The following is a 25,330-nucleotide window of genomic DNA, read 5'->3' on the forward strand; positions in this document are numbered from 1 at the left end:
GTTATTATGCAATAATATTGCTATATATGTGCATATATTGCGTTATAAGCATGTTATAGACGTATAGTAACCATTTATGTCAAAAAATAAAAAGGTCGAAATATGGCCATTTTTGGAAAAAATCCCTGTACTATAGTAAGGGAATTTTTCGAAAAATAGCCAAAATACGCACTTTTTTAAATACTGTTATTATGCAATAATATTGCTATATATGTGCATATATTGCGTTATAAGCATGTTATAGACGTATAGTAACCATTTATGTCAAAAAATAAAAAGGTCGAAATATGGCCATTTTTGGAAAAAATCCCTGTACTATTATAGTAAGGGATTTTTTCGAAAAATGGCCAAAATACGCACTTTTTAAAATACTGTTATTATGCAATAATATTGCTATATATGTGCATATATTGCGTTATAAGCATCTTATAGACGTATAGTAACCATTTATGTCAAAAAAATAAAAAGGTCGAAAAATGGCCAAAAAACATACTTTTTAAAATACTGTTATTATGCAATAATATTGCTATATATGTGCATATATTGCGTTATAAGCATCTTATAGACGTATAGTAACCATTTATGTCAAAAAATAAAAAGGTCGAAATATGGCCATTTTTTGAAAAAATCCCTGTACTATAGTAAGGGATTTTTTCGAAAAATGGCCAAAATACGCACATTTTTAAAATACTGTTATTATGCAATAATATTGCAATATATGTGCTTATATTGCGTTATAAGCATGTTATAGACGTATAATAACCATTTATGTCAAAAAATAAAAAGGTCGAAATATCATACCAAAATATCAAGTTTTTAAAAATCAATAATTATGCGATAATATTGCCATATATGCCCATATATTGTGTTATCATCATCTTATATGGCCATAGTAGCTAGTTTTGTAAAAAAATAAAAAGGTCGAAATTTAGGCCTTTTTCGAAAAAATCCCTGTACTATAGTAAGGGAAATTTTCGAAAAATTGCCAAATTTCTACCCTTTAATTTTTTGACATAACTGGTTACTATGACTATAAGACGATAAATGCAATATAATATGCGCATATAGACAATATTATCACATTTTAATTTACTCTATTATCCTTATTAGAACCATATTTTACCAAAATATAAGCAGGTTGAAATGACATTGGTTGCACTACTCTAAATACATATTTTGTTTTAAAAAACCTCAAATGGACTCTTACACCAATTACATTAAGAATATGGTATTAACGATCAAGATTTATTTGTTATACACATATTCACTTAAAGTGACATTTAACTCAATTCAAAAAATATGCTGAATAACTTATTTATTAAACTGCAAATTGTAATTATTTAATAACAATACAAATAAACTTTATTTCAAATACTTTTCTGAAATTAATAGGACCTATATTAATAGGACCTATATTAATAGGACCTATATTTCTTTACTAATTTACTAATAATACTGTATTTATAGCTAAGGTAATATTGAATACATTACATCTTTGATATTTAGGAGCAGACGAGTATATTAAAGACTAATTGATTGCTGATTTGCAGTATTTTATTGATATACATTAAACCAATGCTCCAGCCTAACATGACATAATGTTTGTTTCACTTAGTTTAAACCTTATTTATAGTCATATCTTTTATGTAACAAAATGTATAGATACATATAGACAGTGGGTTTATTATTGCAGGGCCTAGCTTGAATCCACTAGATCATATTATCTGCTTGCCACATATCTCAATTCTCTTTCTGTAGCTCCATCATTTAATTAAACAGAAATTTAATTTATTTTCATAATGATGATTTTATTATCAAATTCTATTAGTGAGTTTTAACTTAGTGTTTTAAGTTGTTTTTCAAAAACTGCAGGTTATCCCTCTGTCTAAAGATGGTTAATAAAATAATTTACATTGAAGAATGACTACTTCCATATAAAATAAATACAAATTATTCTATTTCTAACAGGAAAAACCGGTTTACATAATATGAAAAGGAAAATACACATAATTACAATATTCAGATATAAACATTAATTTATTCTTTAAAATCTTTTAAATTATGTTAAAACTACTTTGACTATTTATTGCCACAGATGTCTATAAATTAAATGCAACGATATTTGCTTTAAACATACAATATAAAATGTACAATATGATATAATCTGCTATGTATGACTTTCTTTATATATATATATATATTTTCAGGCATAAAGAGGAACTCTAAACCGTCCAATGGTATTACTGGAAATTAATTAATTCATATATTCATTATATTTATCTAACTCTAAATATATCACTAATGTAACAACAAATAATTCTATGAATATTACTAAAGTTACTTATATATAATCTTTATCTTATACAAGTTAGTAATATTTATCAGGACAAGGCTGGTCAACAACACTTGCATCATTTTCATCAAGGACGCCATTTATGGCAACAACCAGTACAGTGGCGTAACGCACAGGGCAAAGGCCCCTGGTTAAGCACTCCTAAGGGGCCTTGAGCCCCTGGTTTAGCACTCCTAAGGGGCCTTGAGCCCCTGGTTAAGCACTCCTAAGGGGCCTTGAGCCCCTGGCTTAGCACTCCTAAGGGCCTTGAGCCCCTGGTTTAGCACTCCTAAGGGGCACTCCAACGCTGGATAGTTGCATTAGACTTTTTCTGGGGCCCCTTGAGCCCCTGGGTTTAGCCAGTGAGCGCTCATAGCCGTTACACCACTGAACCAGGAGAGGATTAGTTGGAACTAGAACGCTGGGGACGATGATAATGAAATATTCGTCTACAAATATAAGTGTGACCAAATAGTAATTTATACACTTGTCTTGGCTCCATTGCATTCATAAAACACATCTATATTATAATTTAACAGTAGCTTGGCTTTATGAAACCTGTATCCAGCTAAACAGACATATCTAGCTAAACAGACATATCCAGCTAAACAGACATTGATGCTAATAATATTATGATTGATAATGATTAGTTTCAATATTATTACCAGGCTCAATAACAGTTGCTTTACTATCAACATCCGCAGAAGGTGCCATTGTACCATAGGCATGTCTTGGCAACGATGACGTTACTTTAGGATCGCTCTCCCCATCTCCTTCTTTCATCAAAACATCAGGAACAAAATTCTGAAGAAAAAAAAAGTTAAAAGATGTGTTAAAAGAATCTCATAGGAAACATGCAATTATAAGTGTTCATTCTTTCAGATGGGACTGTTGGCTCCTTAACATACATTGCACACGTTATGTGTGCTGATCATTTTCTTGTACTTGCCTACTGGGTAAATCCAAAAAATGTAATGTAAATAAAGTATTTGTATATTATTAAAAAAATGCAAAGAAGATAAGAACATGGCTGGGACACCGCAAATGAAGTTATAGCACTTTAAATATGTGTGTGCGTGTGTTTTAAATATGAAATTATACCTACCTTGAGTTCAGTTTCCTTAATAGTACTTGGTTGTTCAATATTATCAAATTCACTATAACTAGGTGGTATATAGCCAGTCCATAGATGAAAGCAAAATTTAGCCACGTAATATCCAATACATATGACGAGAAATATTGCTGATACAATGGAATGAGGATCCACAGATCCTGTTCAAAATAATAAAAGAAAATTTAGTTATAGAATCCCCCATTGGGACACCCCTATTCAGGGGATATGTTCCTTTGACACAAATGAGGGGAAATTATTTTATACAGGGACATTTGGGAAAAAGTTCTTCTCATTACCATTTCTGGTATATAGTTATCTGGCTTTAGAGTCTGGTATTAACTATGGCATCATCAATCAGAAAACAGAACTACAATATTGTAATATGTTGTAGTTTGATACAAACCTAATCTTAACACAGAGAAGAAAAGTATTGAAAGCTGAAGAATAATCCCCGAAATCACAACAAAGTTGCCAGCGCTATCGTGGATTCCCTTGTCAATTCTAGATGGTGCATATGCAAAATATATGTTGTAACGATCAACCATATGCTTGAATATGAAATACACCATACCTACAAAATAACAAACATGATCAACTAAGATTCTGCAATGCAATTACAAACAATTTAAATTAAATTATTTTTAATAAACCCGACTGTCTGTATACAGTAGTAGTGTGTGGGTTTCAGTAAACCTGACTGTCTGTATACAGTAGTAGTGTGTGGGTTCCAAAGAATAAAACAATATATATTGTTCAAATTTATGTATGGACTCAGCAAAATGGTGATTAAAACTTACCAAATGGGACTATAAGAGGGCACGTTATACTGTAGGCAAATACTATACTAAACAGTGTTAACATCCATGCATAATTCACACCATATTGGAATTCATAGGCTAATTTCTGGAACGAAAGAAAAAAAAATGAACAAATGAATAATTTTTTAGTTATTATGAAGCTTTCTCCTTAAAATTATTAGGAAATGGTTGGATGGATTTGAGGGACACGTAGGTACAGCCTCATACGTCTCAAGATTAAGGTATCAAGGTATAACATTTCTTGTAGCTTAGCTGTAGAAACTATATTGGAAGCATTGGAAGAAGTTATGAGCAACGGTTAGTTTAAACTAAGTCCAGGCTGAGATAAGAAGGCAACTACCAGGCCATTCTATTGGCTAATACAGCCTACCTTTCTAGCAGTAATTTTTTCTGCTTCAGATCTCGTCCAAACCATTGTGATAATGTATAGAAATAGCTCAGGGAATCTGATCAACTCAAGAGCAGTTCCGATAAATGCAGACGTGATGATGTAGTTTACAAAGAACGCTCCGTTGTCAGGTAGAAACATACAACTAAGAAACAACAAATGGCATAAGACATGAGAAATATGGCCAATGGACAGTAATCATGATAATTACAATAATATTCATAAACATCAAATTTTATTTTTGATCTTGGAATAAAAACATTAATGAATGTGAATGAATGAATGGTATTATGATATATTTAAAATTGCATGTCAAAAATTATGGTATGTTAAATTGACTTTGCTGTAAGCTAGTTTAAACCATTTAATCTAGTTATATACTAACATGTATAAACTTTCATTCAAATGATAAAGCTGGTTGTCAATTAAATACTCATGAGGATGTTAATGATTTTAATCAATAAGCTACCACTTACCCCCATCTCATCTTAATGTTTTCTTGATCACTTAGAGTATACTCAAACAAGGCCTGGGCACTAAAAATGAAACAACAACATATATTTACTGGACAGTCACTGAATTGATGTTACAGCTTTTTAAAGGCTATACAATTTTACTTTGAAATCATAAATCAGTCATAAAATTAATTCACTAAATAATAAGTCAAGATCATACCTTGCTAATCCTAGAGAGGGCAGTATAAGCAGCATCAACATAAGAAAGACATAAGTTTTGCGCATTATAACATGATTTAGCGTTGTACGTGTCCAATGATATTCAAAGTAGTAGCTGGAATAGATTACGAGCTGTGGTAGGAGGGCAGCAAACATCAACAATAGCAGTGTTGGCAAGAACTGCGATATTACTGCAGACTGTAAAGTACAAATATTACTTTGTGTTAGTCCAAAGCTTTTGCTTTTTTGGTTTTATTACTTTAGTCTGTATTTATTTAAAAGAAAAATAAATGCTTACTTGAAAAGAAATGAATACATTTTTATAGAATTTGTAAAATACTTACATTCAAGTTATCAATGGCGTTTTTATAATTTGTACTGTCAAGACTTGTTAGTATAACAGATGGAGTAGTCAGAAAAAACAACACCAAAAATAAACCTAAACAAAGGAGACAAGTTTTTAACTGTTTTGTATTCAATTATTTGCTTGCTGATGACTCTTTCCACAATCGAAGCTTATTTCAATTATTAATTTAAGCATTTAGTTATTTTAAAATGAGTACTTACATATATTTACTGTTATTACACTGACCCACCATTTTAAATTGCTCACAGAAAGATTTTGCCTGAAAGAAACATCAATAATTACCTCCATGCAACAACAGAACTTCTTCAACATTAAAATAGCATTGCTCTTTACAGTTAAAATCAACCACACCTAGGCAACCACAGGATATGGACAGAAGAATACAGTATATAGAATATTCATTTTTTTCTCAATATGTTCTGTTCTGTGTTGTTTCTTGGACCCTGCCACCAATTCAAAGGTGCATGGTCAACAAATAAATAAATATAGAAAATGACCTACCAGATAATATCATCAGGCCACGGAGCGTAATCTACAGTCCAGGTGGTTGAGTGAACAGTGCGACTAACACTAGACACAGTGGGTGGTCCAGTCTTTAATGTGGCATAATCACTCACAATCCTTTAAAACAAAAATACATCATATACATACAATTGAATACTTAGAACGTCCTTAGTAAGATAATTAATATTATGGTTGTTATGTTATGTACTGTAAGTGATTATTCTCACCTGGCACCAGCCTCTACTGTGCTCACTGTGACAAATGCCATTCCCAAGTTACTCTGAAGTGCACTCTGTTTTTCTGTCATGACAGCAGATGCCAAATGGTCTGCTTGCCTTGAATAATATTCTATAGCATCCACCTATATTAAATATAGAACCGGAATAATTAAAGGCTACTAAATGTAATATCTCCTAAACACTTTTTACCTGAAAAACATTGTTATAGTGATGTGATACTGCACTTAACAGTTCCTCAACAATTTTTCGTGGACAACAAATCAAATATATATTCTAGTTTGTGTTAAGTATTCACTGGTACGTGATTAAACTTGATATTATTTTTATTTGACAAAACTTGAAATTAATATTTACCTTAGGCCCTCCACAGCAATCATGACAGCCAATTTGGCCACACAGTCCAGGACGTAGAGTGGGAGCAACACCACTAGATTGCTGCATAGACTCACATGCAATACGATTGGCCTGTGCGTCTTTTCTGGACATTGAAAAAAAATGTGTTACTTTACTTTATTGCCTCCAGTTTGTCGTTGGCTTGGTTGCAAAATGTGATATGAATAAACAATATAAAAGTAAACTTTACCTTGCCTGATCCAAGTACTGTAGTCTTGAAATGTCATATGCAAATTGAACATCAGTCACTTCAACATCAGGATAGGCCTCCCTGAAGACAAAAAGTTTTTGGAAATAAATACCCAGATGACTGAAAATAATTTTAAAGTTTATTGACCTATATATTGATGTCTATTTATTTAATTTTTTTGTTTAAATTATTTATGTTATCTTTTTGGTCTACCTTTCATTTATAATCGGTTTTTTGTGAATTAAAATATATTGCTTTTGTGTCAAAAAGTAGGAATTTCTGAGAATATCCCTAATGGTTACGTCAACTATGATTGATTATTTGCTATTATTAGTCTCCACTAACATCCTGAAAAATTGAATTTGATCGTATACTTCATTAGTAATTTGATTTATGTTCGTATTCAATTTGTAAAAGATAAAACATCACAGTAGAACATTTGTAATATATATATAAATACAGCAGTATAAAAGTAAAATAAAAATATATAACGACAGTCAACTCTGCCATTCTAAAGAAATTTAGTATGGAATTGTTCAAAATGTTTGTGAATGAAGTATGGTATTCACAATGAGTTTTATAATATGCAGTGAGTAGGAAATAATATTGAGTTTTTAGTTTTAAGTATTCAGTATGTATCATAAATACATTCTATGTTTATTTCAGTATTAAAATATACCTTAATTTAATCAATACTTACTGGAAATGTTGGCGAATAAGAGCAGGCTCTGTCCTCTCCAATGGAATCCCGATAACAAACAAAGTCCTTGATATCTGAACAGAAACAATTAATACATTCAGTACAAATAACATCTGTAACTTGTGAAATTATGACATTAACAGACTAGAACATTATTGTGTAAATAATAATAACAATACTATTTGATACATACATGACTTGGTTCCTCTCTGTTAGGCAGATGTTGTTTGAAATGTCGAAGAGCAATAATGGCGATGACAAAATAAATCATTGCAAAGAACGTATGCACCCATAATGCTTTAGAGCTGAAACAAAATGTATACTGTAAATATCTTATTTACAATAGTGATTACAAGGCCACAGTATCCTTTCAAAAAGGTAATGATACCAACGCAGCATTATAAAGACAGTACTTATCTTATCTTATCTAGTGTTCATATAAGACTGTAATGGAAACAACTACTCTGTATCTCAGTCACGATACCTCTTGGATTCTGAAGTGAATTTGCATAGGGGGCAAACTATTTTGGGTATGGACCCCTTCTCTTTCCCCATAAATAGTAACGTTGATAAATACTAACTCAGTTGGAAGGTTACTGATGGTTGTATGGCCAAAGTTCTGCTTTCCTCCTTCCTGGTCACCGCTGAAGTTGACCGGTAGAATGACCCCAATAGACAGGACACAGATGACAACTACAAGACCAATGAGGTAGCGCTGGAACTGAAGATACTGAATGGCATCTACTCCAGACTTCCTCCTGATTTGGTTATCACTGAAAGATAATTGCAATCTATATGAATCTACTGAAATTGATGTACTAATTCTTGGCTGTATATAGAGTAATGTTTTACTATGTCTCTTTCTTCCATCAAAGAAACATCAAACTTGATGGTTACCCACTCAAACCCTTTTTTTCTAGTTTTAATAATAATATTTATTCAGTCATAACGTACAATAACCAGGAGTGAGAATAGGCTCTCTTTCAAACAGATTCTGCACTCACTCCATCTCATTTTACTCTACATAGTGGTTATCTTTACTACTATTTATATTCAAGTCACTTACGTAATTGTGAAGACAGCTCTGATCCAAGAACAGAATCCCTATAAGAGTAATAAAAATAAATGTTATCAATTTAGATAATGATGGTGCCATTCATAGACTAATTGAGTTGAAGCTTTCCACAATCTCTTGCCCTGCATCTCAAACTGTATGTTCCATCATCTTTGATAAATAAATAAATTGTAATAAGGAGAAGCTGGGCTTTCAACATCACAGTGGCGTAACGGCTATGAGCGCTCACTGGCTAAACCCAGGGGAATAAGCAGCCTCAATGCAATGTGTAACTACCCAGCGTTGGAGTGCCTCTTAAGAGTGCTAAACCTGGGGCCTTTGCCCCCTGCGTTATGCCACTGAATACAAAATAAATCAAATGGCATGGAAACATTTCTGTGTTATCATCAGATATGATAACTTGACGATCATAACTATTATAAGGTACAGTTACTTACAGCATAATCTTCATAGTGTGGTTCCGAATCATCATCATCATTGGTTTTACTATGATCACCAAAAAACATGCTTGTCCATCTACACAATCATAGTAACAAAACAAGTTATATATGCAAAATGTTTCTTGTTGTATTTGAAAAGAAAAAACACAGATTGCGTACCCTAACTACTTATACTTACCACCTTTTCTAAATATACAACGAATATTAAAAATGTGGGAAAATGACCAAAAACATCAAAACTGAATAAACATATGAAGAAAATCCAATGAAAAATGTATATTATATGGAAAAACAATGTGCTATAAAGTTTGGTGACCTGAGATAATAGTAAATGAACAAAAATACAGTACATTAATTTTAGAAATACCCTGAGAAACATCACGCACACCCCTGAATTCCACATTGGACACAAAGGGATGCATAGGGGAACCTAGAGGTATGTTATATTAAGTGATAATCGTTTCCCAAATTTGAAATACCACCTACCAACGTTAAGTTATTTTTTGTTAAAACATTTTCGAAAAAAGCATCACAGATGCAGTTTAAATAAAATTGTCTAAAACTAATAAAATACCATTAATATTATGAATGTAAATTATTATTTTGATTCTGAAAACATAAATAGGTTAAACACACAAAAGAGGAATGTAATAACAACCTAACCCTGTCACATAAAGTGTAAAATTCATTCTTCAGTAAATGAACTTTTACACGAGGATTTGTTGATACATCCTACAAAACACACATCCAAAGTACAATATTGATTGTATTACCCAAGACAATAGAAACCAGATTATAATTGAATTTTGTTATCAATTGGTTGTGTCTACATAATTATGTGAAATGAAATTCTGCAACAGTGAAAACATACCCAAACGAGACTACATTATTTGTATAATAAGGTGGAAAAGAACAAGAAGTCTTCTGCAGAATTGGGAGTTTTTCAGTTTGCAATGACCAGAAACTAATTAATCATCTTAATTCATTGTCTGCATATGGGGACATTGGGATGTATTTCACGGGGACATTGGGATGTATTACCTCACTTGATGACAATTCCAAAAATACAATGAATTACCCCAATGTATATATATATATATACAATATGCGTAGGTCCTAGTTTCTAGGTAATCACAAATAAAAAACTCCCTATTGATGGTCGAGGAAATTTGAGCAAAAAAGTTTTTCAGTTACTGTAACATCTTGTTTAAAAGAATTATACCTCAAAAATCATTTTAAAATCAAAATGATCAAAGTTAGAATGAAGAAGTACTGTAAATCAAAATGAAGAATTAAACCAAAATAAGAAATTTCCCTCATTTCCCAGAAAATGAAATGTTACCTTTAACATTCAGACACAGCTAAGGAAAAAAAAGACATTCAAAATGTTGAGGTCTGAAATATTATTTCAATGAATATTTTAATCATTCTAATAAGAAATGCTAAACTTAAATTTGCAATTATTGATATAATCAAAGAAAAACATTTGATAGTTTGTACAATAACTAAATTTAAAAGTAGATTAGTCAGAAAATGAGGCAGAGCCTATTTATGAAAAGAAAAACAATTTTAAATTAGTTTCAGTTATTATCCTCCAGTTTCTATTTCTATATATAATTGTGGTAGTGGGCGGCTGAGGTTAGATAGTGTTAAAGGTAATTTAGATGACTACATACATCCCACGCTTTGAACTGATTTCATAAAACAGCTTATGTAATATAAACAGCGTGCAAGTAGAGAATAAATGTCACAGTTCCAAATTTGTGCACATCCTTTTTATTAATTAAATAGGGAATGGCTTAATAATTGTGTGAAGCATGGCTACTAACACACCTGCTGTAAACACCATCTAATAACACTTTGAATGTCAACTTGATATCTCTATGATTGTTCCCATTGTATTTTTTACTTTAAGTAGATTAATTAATTAACAGTAATCTTAAGAGTGCATAGTAAATTGATTTCTTGTTCTACACATGGAGCTATAAAATTATAAACTTTATTTTGTAATATTGTATTTTTTTCTCTCTTTCGTGGGGAATAAACTGACTTTAAACAAATTCTTTTAGTTGCTTGTAATCATACATGCAAGATAAAAAAAATTATTGGTCAGTGTAGACACTCACAACAAAAGCTTAATGTGCGTGCCCGGAAAATGCATTCAAATTACGCACTCAAATTACAATATTAGGTTACAGTTTAGTTAATAGTATGTCTGAAAAGATGATAGATCAAATAAGTATGTAGTGCGTTGTTACTCTTAAATTATAGCTCCATACATAAAAATAAAATTCAATTATTAGTTTAATAACAGGGATTATTAATTCATTATTTTGGTTGTAAAACACATTTTTTTAATACAAAAAATCAAAGAAATCATAATGAAACTAAAAATGCAGGAAGATGCTGAATAGAAGATGAAGGTTAATGAAACTAAAAAATGAAAATTAACATAATATAAATGAAAGAAAAATGGTCAAAATAAAATACACATACACATCATACAAATTGGTCGATGTTGAACTGTCCGAAGGCACAGATGAAAGTCGTCTACTACAAGCAAAAACGTAAAATAACGGAAAAAAATAAGACAAGCAAGAATTTAAAAGAAAACAAAACACATAATAAAATTATAACATAGATAATGAGTAACAGACATTTAAAAGGTTCTTACAGAGCACCTTATCGATAATACAAAAGATAATAATGGCATGTTTTATAATTTATATAAATGGGGCTAGTACGTCAGCAATTGTGAGCTGAACTTACAGTTTATCCATGGTATGGCGAGTGCCCTAAGCTAGATAGCATTTTATGTACCTTCTAAATGACTAATAATAAGTAATAAACAAATATGAGCAGCTGAGGTAAAACTTACAAATATCAAACTTCCATTTGATGATATTCAAATATGTTATAAGTGTGATATAAGTCATTTGGATAATAAAACTTAGACCTCCATTTTATAAGAGTAAAAGTGAAATTTGTACTCTAAGAAACCAAGTGTATTAGGACTAGGTATTCTATTCTACTTTCTACTGTATGACTATTAAAAAACTAAAAGTAATTAATTGAAAAGTTTAAAGTATATTAATATCTGTTTTACCATAAAGTGTAGAATTCGTTAGTGCTCTGTGTTTTTACTTTTATTCTTTCAAAAAAACTACAGTTAACGGTGGAAACTAAGTAAACAATTTTTTTTTTATTCAAAACCTAAACTCGTACAAAACAATAATACGACTTAAATGCAATCATTAAACTATACTAATATGAATTACAACAAGTCAATTATTTTTTATCAAGATACTGTAATCATGAAACATAAATGAAATGAGAGAATATAAAGTCTTGAAATGTGAAGAAGAAAACATTCCCATAGACACAAGCACTGTAAACTATTTAGAAGATGGATCTTGCCAACTACACTACTATTATGGTTTTGAAACCACTGTCTGAATACAAACTGGAAAATTTACTTTTTTGTTGAACAAATTAATTCAAGTCAAATGAGAAATTACAACTCAAGACTTGTAATAAGACTTTGTTTATGTAGAGCATCTTGTGTATGTTGTCTTGTGAACAGGAACGCCACCTTTAAGAGGGATAGTGAATGAATTCGCTTATGGTTATCCTTGGCAATTTTCCTAAATATAATTATAAACTAAACAAGTAAATTTTACAGTTTGTATTGAATTCGGAACCAGATGAATTTATTCACTGTCAGAATAGTTTAACTATAGGTGTATTTGACAAGCTCTTCAAACTACTCACAACTTGCACTGCTCGTATAGAAACAACGAGAAGTCCGAAGAGCTCAAAACAGTCCAGTTAAAAGCCTAATTTGAATGATACAACAATGTCGTGAATTCTTTCTTACATCATTCTTTTTTGATGCATCAACTAAAGAAAACCAAAATGTTGTATTAACTCTAATTAGTGAATTTGGCATAGACGAGCAAATATTCACAACAGAAATTGATTTAATATCATGCGCAGATGTTGTTTAATTGTCTTTAGTGCCAAGTAATTGGTCAACTACTGTTTGAAAGTGATTAAAAGGTTTCTTCTTCCCTATTAATTATTATTGTGCAGTTAAATGAAATGACATTACTAAATACCTTTCATCTTTAGGTTTTGGTTTCCTGAATAACAACAAAAATATAACAAAAACAGATTACAACATTTGAAACTTTACAGCACATTATACATTAAAAAAGAAAAAAAATAAAATGGGAAAGGAAAAACATAACTTTTCACTTTCATCAACAAGGTATCAAATATTCTATCTTCAACCCCTGTATTGGTATAATTGGATCTTTGCTAAGATCATCAACATCATCTTCTCTAGATCTTTGCTAAGATCATCAACATCATCTTCTCTAGATCTTTGCTAAGATCATCAACATCATCTTCTCTAGATCTTTGCTAAGATCATCAGCATCATCTTCTCTATTTTTATGAAATGTTGGTACATTTGTGATACCACATTAACATCATGTTGTAACTGTCACTCTAATTATAACTCACAAACCACTGTTATTAATAACCTAATAATAATAATATGTACATCACATTAGTCTAGTAAAATTATACTAGAATGTATTTATGTAATGTAACGCATCACATTCAGACAACATTTTTAAAATTTAAACTAGTTATAATATTACAATTTGCAACACAATACAGTAATCAGAGCATTCACACTAATGGCTTTTGCATACATTATGATAATGACCTTATATGGAAGTTATTACATCATTGTGAACGCTATCAAGCTGAATCTAAATCCTCAATGCAACTTAATTGCTTTGTAACTAAAACAATATTAATGATTGCAGTATAAATGCTGTGAAACTTGATGCACAACATTCTTTAAGTCAGTGCAAATGCATTTACAATATCTTGCAAGAAATACAATATTTATTATTACATATATTTTTTAAAAAGAATTAATTATTAAAATGTGTTTCATTCTCATAAAGAAAATATGATCATGCACAGAAGCAAGTAAAAGTGAAAAATAAATTTCATCAAAAACATCAATAAGAAAATATTGAAAAGTGAAGTTGATAAACTGTCTATTAACAATGTATTTGAAAATGTTGTTTATCTAAAGAATAAATTTAATCGGATCAAGTTATCTAATAATTAATGTCTACTTTAAATTAACCTAATAAGAGAGAGATTAACTTGCATATTTAATAATAGGATAAAGAAATGTGAAAACTCTGACTATTTAGATACTTGAGTGTATTACACTGACGATCTACGATGGGTTGTTCATTATCTTCAATTTATGTTCTATGTGCAAATCAATTTATGAAACTTAAACCTTTACAAAAAAGTCAAATACATTATTTAAAAATTAATGATAATAAATTTATACAAGCGATGCAGAAAATTAAGAAAAAAATCATTCATAGTGGAGTGTGCTTCAAGCTTGTACAAAAACAGTGTTCGCAGGCCAAGTTGGATTTTTGTATAATTTAAGCAAGGCTTAAAAAATGTGTCCAACTTTTTGGTTTTATACTTTATCATAAGCAAGGCTAACAAAGAGAATCAAAATGGTATGATGCAGTCCAAATGTTGCTTCTCAAATACCGCATAATATTTTACTCACCGTTTTTTCCTTTAATTAAAGCATATAAAAGAATGAACTGAATCACTATGGATATTTGGATAATACATTGTAGTAATTCCTTCACTAAATATTCCAAATTAAATTGCAATTATACCCTAATCCTAGTTACTAGAGATCTTAAAACCGTGTACTATTTCCACCCAGCCTAAAATTAACTTCATGTCCTGCCATGACTTCAAGTAAAGGGCATGTTTCTATTGAGCAAAAGAATACAGATTTAAATACCAGTATTTCCTTGCAGAAATATGGTTTCAAAAACCACAATTAATTCACGTCTTGATCATGAAGTAACGATTTTAAAATGGTTTTAATGGAGCATTTTTAGCTGCCACAGGATATTTTTATCAAACTGTAGAAACAGACCCGAACAAGAATCTTAATACTTGAAAATGTTAGAGTGTTAGATTGCCTGCTAGTACACACTTAGTGGCTTACCTTTCTTCTCCATGCTGTACTAATGCAATCCTTCCATATTCACCAGCTAATTTTCTAAATATTGCATACAACAGCAAAATAATCTAAAATAAAGAATATTTTAAAATAATTAAAGGCCATATTTTTGTGTTCCTTTACTTATTTTTTCCTATTAAATTTTATTTTAAAAAAAAAATTATTGTAATATAAAGATAAGATAAAATCTTACACTTACAGCAAAAAAGATAACATTAAGTGATAAATTGAGCGGGATGCCACCATACGGCGCATACAATAGTGTGGTGTTTTTGCCAATGTAGGTACACTGCAGACTACCGGGTGTGGTCGGTGCTGGCGTCGTGTCCATTATCTAAGATTTGTTACAGTACCAACATGGATCTAAAATAAAAACAATCAATTTGACATATTTTACAGCAATTGTTCTAAAACAAAACTCTCACGGGGCGGATCCAGGATTTCTTAAACGGGAGAGCACTAACATTTAATATTATTAATCTGTCAAAAATATAAATAGCAGTTCAAAATGTTATTGTAGCTGTCAAAAGGGAGTACACAAGCCTAAATGCTACCTGCTGAATCTGCCCCTGTCGATCTGAGGATTCTCTAATACTTCACATACCAATTGACTGTAGATTAGGAATGTTTGTTTGCTAATCTACTGTATTTCATACATATTTCCATTCATATTTTGTAGGGATCATTTATAATACAAGATATAAAACATGAAAATACGACAGGAAAACAAATTAAGTACATAATGTATGGAGCTTATTATACTGTATAAATTGTATTCAAACCTTTTACACTATATACTTTATACTAACTACTTCCTAACTAAGTAAACACTTCTGTAATTATGAAACTAAATATCTACTGTGGTACAAGGAAACACTAAAAACAACAAATCTGAATACAATATACATATACAATATTTATTAATACTCATTAACATTAGTTTTCAACATACTGTACTGATTCTTGTCGGTTTGTTGTTTTTATCTAACAAATATTTAACAAGAATAGGCTACATTAATGCACATATAAAACAACTTACAAATTGATACAGGATTAATACTGTAGTTAAAACACCATATCCACATCCAACAATAAACAAGAGAGAAAACACTAATGCAACGCTACAGTACAGTTAATACAATCTAGTTAGTAGGAAAAATAATAATTATCGCATTTGGCTTTAAGAGGCTCAGACAACTATAGGCAACCTGATTGGTCGATAACATAGTTAAGTTTATGCTTCATCGCACATAAGGCTGGATCAATAGAATAATTCATATCATTATTATCAAAGAGTAACAAGATGGCATACAACAGTATGTTTGCAGTATTTAAAATAAATTGCAATCAGCAACAAAAAAAAAACAAATTATTGATCTATGAGAATTGCTCAAATGAAGACATTTTTCTCTAACTCTGTGGAAATTATTACACTACATTAATATTTAATAATTCAATTCATAATATTGTCAATATTTGTATGACTGTATGAATGGATGATTTGCATCAAATATTTTTGTTAATTTGTAGACATATTGGCAAATATGACATTTAATTGAATAATTTTTTTTGAGAATAGAAACCAATTTATTCTCATGTGAACACATATTAAATAAGAGAAAATGAATTTTAATTTATTAATGTGAACAGAGAAGAAGTGATATCCTGTTTTCCTACCGAGTAAAAATATATTATTTTTTAATTAAATTTTATAATTCTGTATAATCTACAAATATGACCATATGGTCATGTGTGTGTTCAGTACCCTTTTGCAAGGGCAGACCCAAGAGCTTGTGAATGGGCAACATGGCATGCTCCCCCGGGCAACATGGCATGCTCCCCCGGGCAACATGGCATGCTCCCCCGGGCAACATGGCATGCTCCCCTAGGCAACAGCTAAAATTAAATTATGGACTACTCTTTTTGACAGCTTATAAATATTATATGTGAGCAGTGGCGGATCCAGGATTTTGAAATTAGTGGGATAGGGGGCAGGGCCTAAAAATAGTGAAATGAAGGGTTGAGCTTAATTTGATGTCCTATCTTTTGGCATTACAATTTGAGAAATTAAGTGGGAGGGACCTTGGATCCACCTCTGGTAAGCAAAACACTCACATTTAATAATTCTGGATCTGCCCCTGATTTAGCAAATGAATAGCAATAGACATGATTCAATTCAAGGAGATAAGGAAGTTGCATTACAAGTATACACGGTGCTGGGCCCAATATGGTGTGTATGGAAAGGTTCAAAGTACACTGCATTTATTTACTTGATTTGTTGACTATCGTTATCAGTAGTACAAATGATTCTAAGACATTATAAACACAGAGAAATTTAAGATTCTCTATAGAATAAATACATGTTTTTATAGTAGACTACAGTATAAACATTTATTTGGTTTTTGGTATATAGTAGACATACATACTGTATCTGAAATAGCATAACAAAATATGTTAATAATCAAAGATGTATTGTCCCCCTGAAAAAATTAATAATTCCTAAAACATTTTTTTTAATAATAATATGCTTTGACCTAAATGTTCACGAGAGAAATGTTCCTCCCAATAGACTAATAGGGGTGTCCCAAACAATTAGGGGTTCTACTAATTATTGTGTAACCAATAGATTATTAAAGACTAGTTAGGCCTATTATGCCTATACTTTTTATAATAAGGTAATATTAAATCCAAAGTCCTTATACGGTGACGTCACATACGTCCCAGCACCCCATTGGCTGATTATGACGTAATGCAATTTTACCGTACCTTTAGCAAACGGAAGTTAGGATACGGTACCGTATCTTTAGCCACGGCTTATTAAATAAGGCTTTAAATAAAAAAAAATTAATTAATTTATCAATTATAATATACAGTAGGCCAGGGTAGGCCCTATTATAGATGCAAATAATTATACTGAATAGATTAGTACCTTTCTCTGGGCTTTCTCAACTTTCTAAAGGTAGCATTTTTTTTTGTATAGATGATATCGACAGCCTCATAACAAAAGTGTCTAAGTCATAATTTTTTTTTCTGCCTAACTCACTGCTTATATCAATATACTATATTTGTTGTGTTTCTGCCTAAGTCAGCTGTGTGACTTAGGCAATTAAGGAGAGCTGACTTATGATCTGCCTAACTCACTGCTTATATCAATATAACGAAATTTCGTTTTTTTGTGTGCTGACTTAGGCAATTAAGGAGAGGAGACTCGTGATTTTTTAAATAAAATAAGAAATACATTTTTATAGTATATTTTTTAACCCATTTGTTACAAATTCTTTCTCTTTTATTGCTACTTTCCTTTCTAAAGTCATCAGTGTTAATTTTAATCTGAAGAGCTGATGCTATTAAATTTTGTTACTTAAAGGTAGCATTTTTTTTTGTATAGATGATATCGACAGCCTCATAACAAAAGTGTCTAAGTCATAATTTTTTTTTCTGCCTAACTCACTGCTTATATCAATATACTATATTTGTTGTGTTTCTGCCTAAGTCAGCTGTGTGACTTAGGCAATTAAGGAGAGCTGACTTATGATCTGCCTAACTCACTGCTTATATCAATATACTATATTTTTTGTGTTTCTGCCTAAGTCAGCTGTGTGACTTAGGCAATTAAGGAGAGCTGACTTATGATGATCTGCCTAACTCACTGCTTATATCATTATACTGTCTTCTGTACATTATCTGAGTGCTTTTATATACATTTGCACATCCTGAGATCGTTTTTTTGTGTTTCTGCCTAAGTCAGCTGTGTGACTTAGGCAATTAAGGAGAGCTGACTTATGATCTGCCTAACTCACTGCTTATATCATTATACTGCCTTCTGTACATTATCTGAGTGCTTTTATATACATTTGCACATGCTGAGATCGTTTTTTTGTGTTTCTGCCTAAGTCAGCTATGTGACTTAGGCAATTAAGGAGAGGAGACTCGTGATTTTTTAAATAAAATATGAAATACATTTTTATAGTATATTTTTTAACCCATTTGTTACAAATTCTTTCTCTTTTATTGCTACTTTCCTTTCTAAAGTCATCAGTGTTAATTTTAATCTGAAGAGCTGATGCTATTACATTTTGTTACTTAAAGGTAGCATTTTTTTGTGTATAGATGATATCGACAGCCTCATAACAAAAGTGTCTAAGTCATAATTTTTTTTTCTGCCTAACTCACTGCTTATATCAATATACTATATTTGTTGTGTTTCTGCCTAAGTCAGCTGTGTGACTTAGGCAATTAAGGAGAGCTGACTTATGATCTGCCTAACTCACTGCTTATATCAATATACTATATTTTTTGTGTTTCTGCCTAAGTCAGCTGTGTGACTTAGGCAATTAAGGAGAGCTGACTTATGATCTGCCTAACTCACTGCTTATATCATTATACTGCCTTCTGTACATTATCTGAGTGCTTTTATATACATTTGCACATGCTGAGATCGTTTTTTTGTTTCTGCCTAAGTCAGCTATGTGACTTAGGCAATTAAGGAGAGGAGACTCGTGATTTTTTAAATAAAATATGAAATACATTTTTATAGTATATTTTTTAACCCATTTGTTACAAATTCTTTCTCTTTTATTGCTACTTTCCTTTCTAAAGTCATCAGTGTTAATTTTAATCTGAAGAGCTGATGCTATTACATTTTGTTACTTAAAGGTAGCATTTTTTTGTGTATAGATGATATCGACAGCCTCATAACAAAAGTGTCTAAGTCATAATTTTTTTTTTCTGTCTAACTCACTGCTTATATCAATATACTATATTTCTGCCTAAGTCAGCTGTGTGACTTAGGCAATTAAGGAGAGCTGACTTATGATCTGCCTAACTCACTGCTTGTATCAATATACTATATTTTTTGTGTTTCTGCCTAAGTCAGCTGTGTAACTTAGGCAATTAAGGAGAGCTGAATTATGATGCTATTAAATTTTGTTACTTAAAGGTAGCATTTTTTGTTAATAGATGATATCGACAGCCTCATAACAAAAGTGTCTAAGTCATAATTTTTTTTTCCTAAGTCACATCTGTGTGACTTAGGCAATTAAGGAGAGCTGACTTATGATCTGCCTAACTCACTGCTTATATCATCATACTGCCCTCTGTACATTATCTGAGTGCTTTTATATACATTTGCACATGCTCAGATCGTTTTTTGTGTTTCTGCCTAAGTCAGCTATGTGACTTAGGCAATTAAGGAGAGGAGACTCGTGATTTTTTAAATAAAATAAGAAATACATTTTTATAGTATATTTCGTGTGTGACTTAGGCAATTAAGGAGAGCTGACTTATGATCTGCCTAACTCACTGCTTATATCAATATACTATATTTTTTGTGTTTCTGCCTAAGTCAGCTGTGTGACTTAGGCAATTAAGGAGAGCTGAATTATGATCTGCCTAACTCACTGCTTATATCATCATACTGCCCTCTGTGCATTATCTGAGTGCTTTTATATACATTTGCACATGCTCAGATCGTTTTTTGTGTTTCTGCCTAAGTAAGCTGTGTGACTTACGCAATTAAGGAGAGGAGAATCATGATTTTTTAAATAAAATAAGAAATACATTTTTATAGTATATTTTTAACCAATTTGTTACAAATTCTTTCTCTATTATTGCTACTTTCCTTTTCTAAAATCATCAGTGTTAATTTTATTCTGAAGAGCTGATGCTATTAAATTTTGTTACTTAAAGGTAGCATTTTTTGTATATAGATGATATCGACAGCCTCATAACAAAAGTGTCTAAGTCATAATTTTTTTTTCTGCCTAACTCACTGCTTATATCAATATACTATATTTGTTGTGTTTCTGCCTAAGTCAGCTGTGTGACTTAGGCAATTAAAGAGCTGACTTATGATCTGCCTAACTCACTGCTTATATCAATATACTATATTTTTTGTGCTTCTGCCTAAGTCAGCTGTGTGACTTAGGCAAATAAGGAGAGCTGACTTATGATCTGCCTAACTCACTGCTTATATCATTATACTGCCTTCTGTACATTATCTGAGTGCTTTTATATACATTTGCACATGCTGAGATCGTTTTTTTGTGTGCTGACTTAGGCAATTAAGGAGAGGAGACTCGTGATTTTTTAAATAAAATAAGAAATACATTTTTATAGTATATTTTTTAACCCATTTGTTACAAATTCTTTCTCTTTTATTGCTACTTTCCTTTCTAAAGTCATCAGTGTTAATTTTAATCTGAAGAGCTGATGCTATTACATTTTGTTACTTAAAGGTAGCATTTTTTTGTGTATAGATGATATCGACAGCCTCATAACAAAAGTGTCTAAGTCATAATTTTTTTTTTCTGTCTAACTCACTTCTTATATCAATATACTATATTTCTGCCTAAGTCAGCTGTGTGACTTAGGCAATTAAGGAGAGCTGACTTATGATCTGCCTAACTCACTGCTTGTATCAATATACTATATGTTTTGTGTTTCTGCCTAAGTCAGCTGTGTAACTTAGGCAATTAAGGAGAGCTGAATTATGATGCTATTAAATTTTGTTACTTAAAGGTAGCATTTTTTGTTAATAGATGATATCGACAGCCTCATAACAAAAGTGTCTAATCATAATTTTTTTTTCCTAAGTCACATCTGTGTGACTTAAGCAATTAAGGAGAGCTGACTTATGATCTGCCTAACTCACTGCTTATATCAATATACTATATTTTTTGTGTTTCTGCCTAAGTCAGCTGTGTGACTTAGGCAATTAAGGAGAGCTGAATTATGATCTGCCTAACTCACTGCTTATATCATCATACTGCCCTCTGTACATTATCTGAGTGCTTTTATATACATTTGCACATGCTCAGATCGTTTTTTGTGTTTCTGCCTAAGTCAGCTGTGTGACTTACGCAATTAAGGAGAGGAGAATCATGATTTTTTAAATAAAATAAGAATTACATTTTTATAGTATATTTCTAACCAATTTGTTACAAATTCTTTCTCTATTATTGCTACTTTCCTTTTCTAAAATCATCGGTGTTAATTTTATTCTGAAGAGCTGATGCTATTAAATTTTGTTACTTAAAGGTAGCATTTTTTGTATATAGATGATATCGACAGCCTCATAACAAAATTGTCTAAGTCATAATTTTGTTTTTGTTTTACGGCCTAACTCACTGCTTATATCAATATACTATATTTGTTGTGTTTCTGCCTAAGTCAGCTGTGTGACTCAGGCAATTAAGGAGAGCTGACTTATGATCTGCCTAACTCACTGCTTTTATCAATATACTATATTTGTTATGCTTCTGCCTAAGTCAGCTGTGTGACTTAGGCAATTAAGGAGAGCTGACTTATGATCTGCCTAACTCACTGCTTATATCATTATACTGCCATCTGTACATTATCTGAGTGCTTTTATATACATTTGCACATGCTCAGATCGTTTTTTGTGTTTCTGCCTATGTCAGCTATGTGACTTAGGCAATTAAAACATCTCATAAACTTCTTCCTGCGAATTGCAGCATTCTTCATTAATCGGGATATCATCTCTCTTTAAATGTTGGCTTTCAAACTCATCAACTAGATTTGCCAGCTCTGATGAAATCATTAATTTGTGTTATTCCAATGATACCACGCTCACTGACCCTGATCAATTGATGTAAATCCAGCAAGTCCCACACATACATGTCCTCTCATAAACTCCAATATCTGTAATTTGTTTCAGTAATCTGTTGAAATTGATACAGCGGCGGAAGTAACCGGTCGTAGTTCAGGTGGTCATGAGCGAAGAAATATTTGATAAAAGCATGTGTACTTTCCATGTGTGCAGATATCGTTTTCTTGTGTCTCGGACATATATAGGGATATAGTTTTACCACATCATTTAGATTTCGTCGACTCTCTGTATTTAAGTTAATATCTTCATGATCAGCCTCTTTCAAAAAAAATTTAATGATAATTCACTTAGAATCTCTTTCTCTGTCTGCATTTGTAGAGAGAAAGCAGAATTAGTGTGCTTCTGTCCTTAGAGATGTTTTCCATTTAAGATATTTGTGTCACTGGTTGTATAAGTAATACAAGTTCAGTTTCAACAAAAGCACTGGCCTCAACACTATTTTCACAATGCTACATGTCCAAAAGCCATATAGTTCACCGGGTCGACATAATAATTGCTTCTTGATGTCATCTCTGTCCACTTCCACTCATCTCGGGCAAGAGTCATCACCAGGCATTCTTTCCCTACTGTAGTACATGATTTGTATACCACAACCATGTGCACTCATCAAACCAGTGTATAATGGTGGTCTATCTGTAGGGGGTACATATCTAATTAAATCGGTTGAGATTGTAGAAGATGAGAAGTGGGAGTTAATGCTGCCTATGAATAATCTTGTGAATGAGCTGTATCTTTATTTCCTTCAAGCTTCTGCCAAAGGTTGACAGGTTGAAAACTTACCAACCATACTGGTGACTATGGTCCTGAAGGTTCAGACATTAAATTACATAGCAATAACGCATTTATTATTTATCTATCTTAGGAATATATTATAAAGAGTTTTAAAACAAAATTTCTGATTTCATGGGTAGATTTTCAGCTCAATTTTAATTGTACGCGGTCAAAGTAATTTCCGGGTTCACAATGAGTTCACAGGTTCACCTTGCCAACTACCTGGTTTCAGTTAACTTGGTCGTTAGTGGCTATAGCCATTTTAGTTTTAGTTTTTGTTTATTTTCGGATCGGATCGGACCGCGCGTGTGAAGGTACAGTAGTTAAAAAATAAAATCCTGATAGCCGAGTTTTATTGAGTAAGCTGGCAGGAATAACTGTAGGCTATCTGTGTCCCATTAGGGCCCATATTGCAAGCCATTTAAAACATCTTCCTTCTTGGGCCGAAACGGACTACACTGTCGCGGAAGTTAGTTTCAAAAGATGTTTAAATTAAATGATGTATTATGATGGTGGTATTTATTTGAATAAACGCCTCCCCAATAAAACATCACTTTGAATAATAATCGCCTACACCCACCTACTCAACTATCTAATAAACGCCCATCCACATTTATACACACAATATTGTATTATATTTATAATAACACAATTATACTATTTGTAATAGATTCATCACACTGTTAACTACAATTTACCAAGCATTTGTTATTATTTTTTACCACTTTTCATATCTATTAGAGGATTTCATTTTATTATAAATGTTACGATATTATTAAAACTAAAACATCCCTCGAATAAGCATCTCCCTCAAATGAACTCTGCCTCCCCACCTCCGCCCTATAAGGGCCCTACCAAACAATAATAAAGTAATTAATAATAATAAATAAAGTGACAATTTTAGAACATTGTGTACAAACAACAATTTATGCACACATATTTAAAAAAAATTATTTAAAGAATTTAATTTTTAGTGGCGGCCATTTTGAAATCCAAGATGGCCGACAGATTATCGCTTTACATAGTTAAGATTGTATAATGGGTACAGTAATACCATCAAAACGGACTTGTTCCACATTCATAATTTGTATTATTGGTGATATTCTGATTTTTAATAGGGTTATTTGAATGTTGGCGGCCATCTTGAATTTGGTCCTTTAAATGTCTTTTGAAAAAATGGCAACATATTTTTTTTCATTCCTTATATTATCAAGATATGAAATAAAGTCAAAGCTTGCTTTTAACAAAAAATACACACGACATTCACATAAACGACATACCAGCCTACACTAATAATAAGGTCAGACCGTGAAGAGAGGTAGTAGGCCTACATCATCAGTGCACAATAAAACTCATTTTGCAATATTCCAAGGGTACAATTTGGGCCTAAATACACAACAAACAAACACAACAAATGCTTAGAAATAAACAAAAAGACAATCATTTGATAAATTTATGGCGAAATACCTGTTTCTATTTACGCATCTTCTGAAGAAACTCATAATCGATGATGTGATATTCTTGATCAATAATTTATTGAAGACTGCTGGAAAGACTATACCACTTCTAGGTGGGTGGTGGATATGAATAAAAATGTCTTTTTC

The 25,330-nt window shown here is 31.5% G+C and overlaps 1 protein-coding gene across 3 annotated transcripts; it reads right to left on the reverse strand.

Moving 5' to 3' along the window:
- Positions 1 to 2,190: 2,190 nt before the first annotated feature.
- LOC144852700 (osmosensitive cation channel TMEM63C-like) lies at positions 2,191 to 25,263 on the reverse strand. Of its 3 annotated transcripts, XM_078710646.1 has the most exons (23): positions 25,194 to 25,263; positions 16,365 to 16,467; positions 15,525 to 15,688; positions 15,311 to 15,393; positions 11,731 to 11,787; positions 9,232 to 9,310; positions 8,786 to 8,823; positions 8,301 to 8,492; positions 7,913 to 8,024; positions 7,720 to 7,793; positions 7,020 to 7,100; positions 6,791 to 6,914; positions 6,425 to 6,558; positions 6,195 to 6,314; positions 5,894 to 5,952; positions 5,671 to 5,765; positions 5,328 to 5,524; positions 5,129 to 5,188; positions 4,635 to 4,797; positions 4,244 to 4,349; positions 3,850 to 4,017; positions 3,438 to 3,604; positions 2,191 to 3,136 (listed from the first exon to the last, which is right to left on the reverse strand). In XM_078710646.1, exons 3-23 carry the CDS (start codon positions 15,654 to 15,656, stop codon positions 2,963 to 2,965), a joined length of 2,415 nt encoding a protein of 804 aa, XP_078566772.1. In that variant the 5' UTR covers positions 15,657 to 15,688; positions 16,365 to 16,467; positions 25,194 to 25,263; the 3' UTR covers positions 2,191 to 2,962. The 3 variants fall into 3 exon arrangements, with proteins under 3 accessions (XP_078566772.1, XP_078566775.1, XP_078566774.1); XM_078710649.1 differs by lacking the exon at positions 11,731 to 11,787; XM_078710648.1 differs by lacking the exon at positions 16,365 to 16,467 and having other exon boundaries at positions 25,194 to 25,249.
- Between the last annotated feature and the right edge of the window lie 67 nt (positions 25,264 to 25,330).

Source organism: Antedon bifida, chromosome 9, assembly GCF_963402885.1.
Source record: "Antedon bifida chromosome 9, ecAntBifi1.1, whole genome shotgun sequence".
Taxonomy (NCBI): domain Eukaryota; kingdom Metazoa; phylum Echinodermata; class Crinoidea; order Comatulida; family Antedonidae; genus Antedon; species Antedon bifida.

Coding starts and splice junctions, on each gene's coding strand:
- LOC144852700 (XM_078710646.1), bottom strand. CDS start 15,656: ATGGACACGACGCCAGCACCGACCACACCCGGTAGTCTGCAGTGTACC. Junction 7,794..7,912: donor ACAGAGAGGAACCAAGTCAT/GTATGTATCAAA, acceptor GTTTCTGTTCAG/ATATCAAGGACTTTGTTTGT. Junction 3,605..3,849: donor CTTCTCTGTGTTAAGATTAG/GTTTGTATCAAA, acceptor TATTTTGAACAG/GATCTGTGGATCCTCATTCC.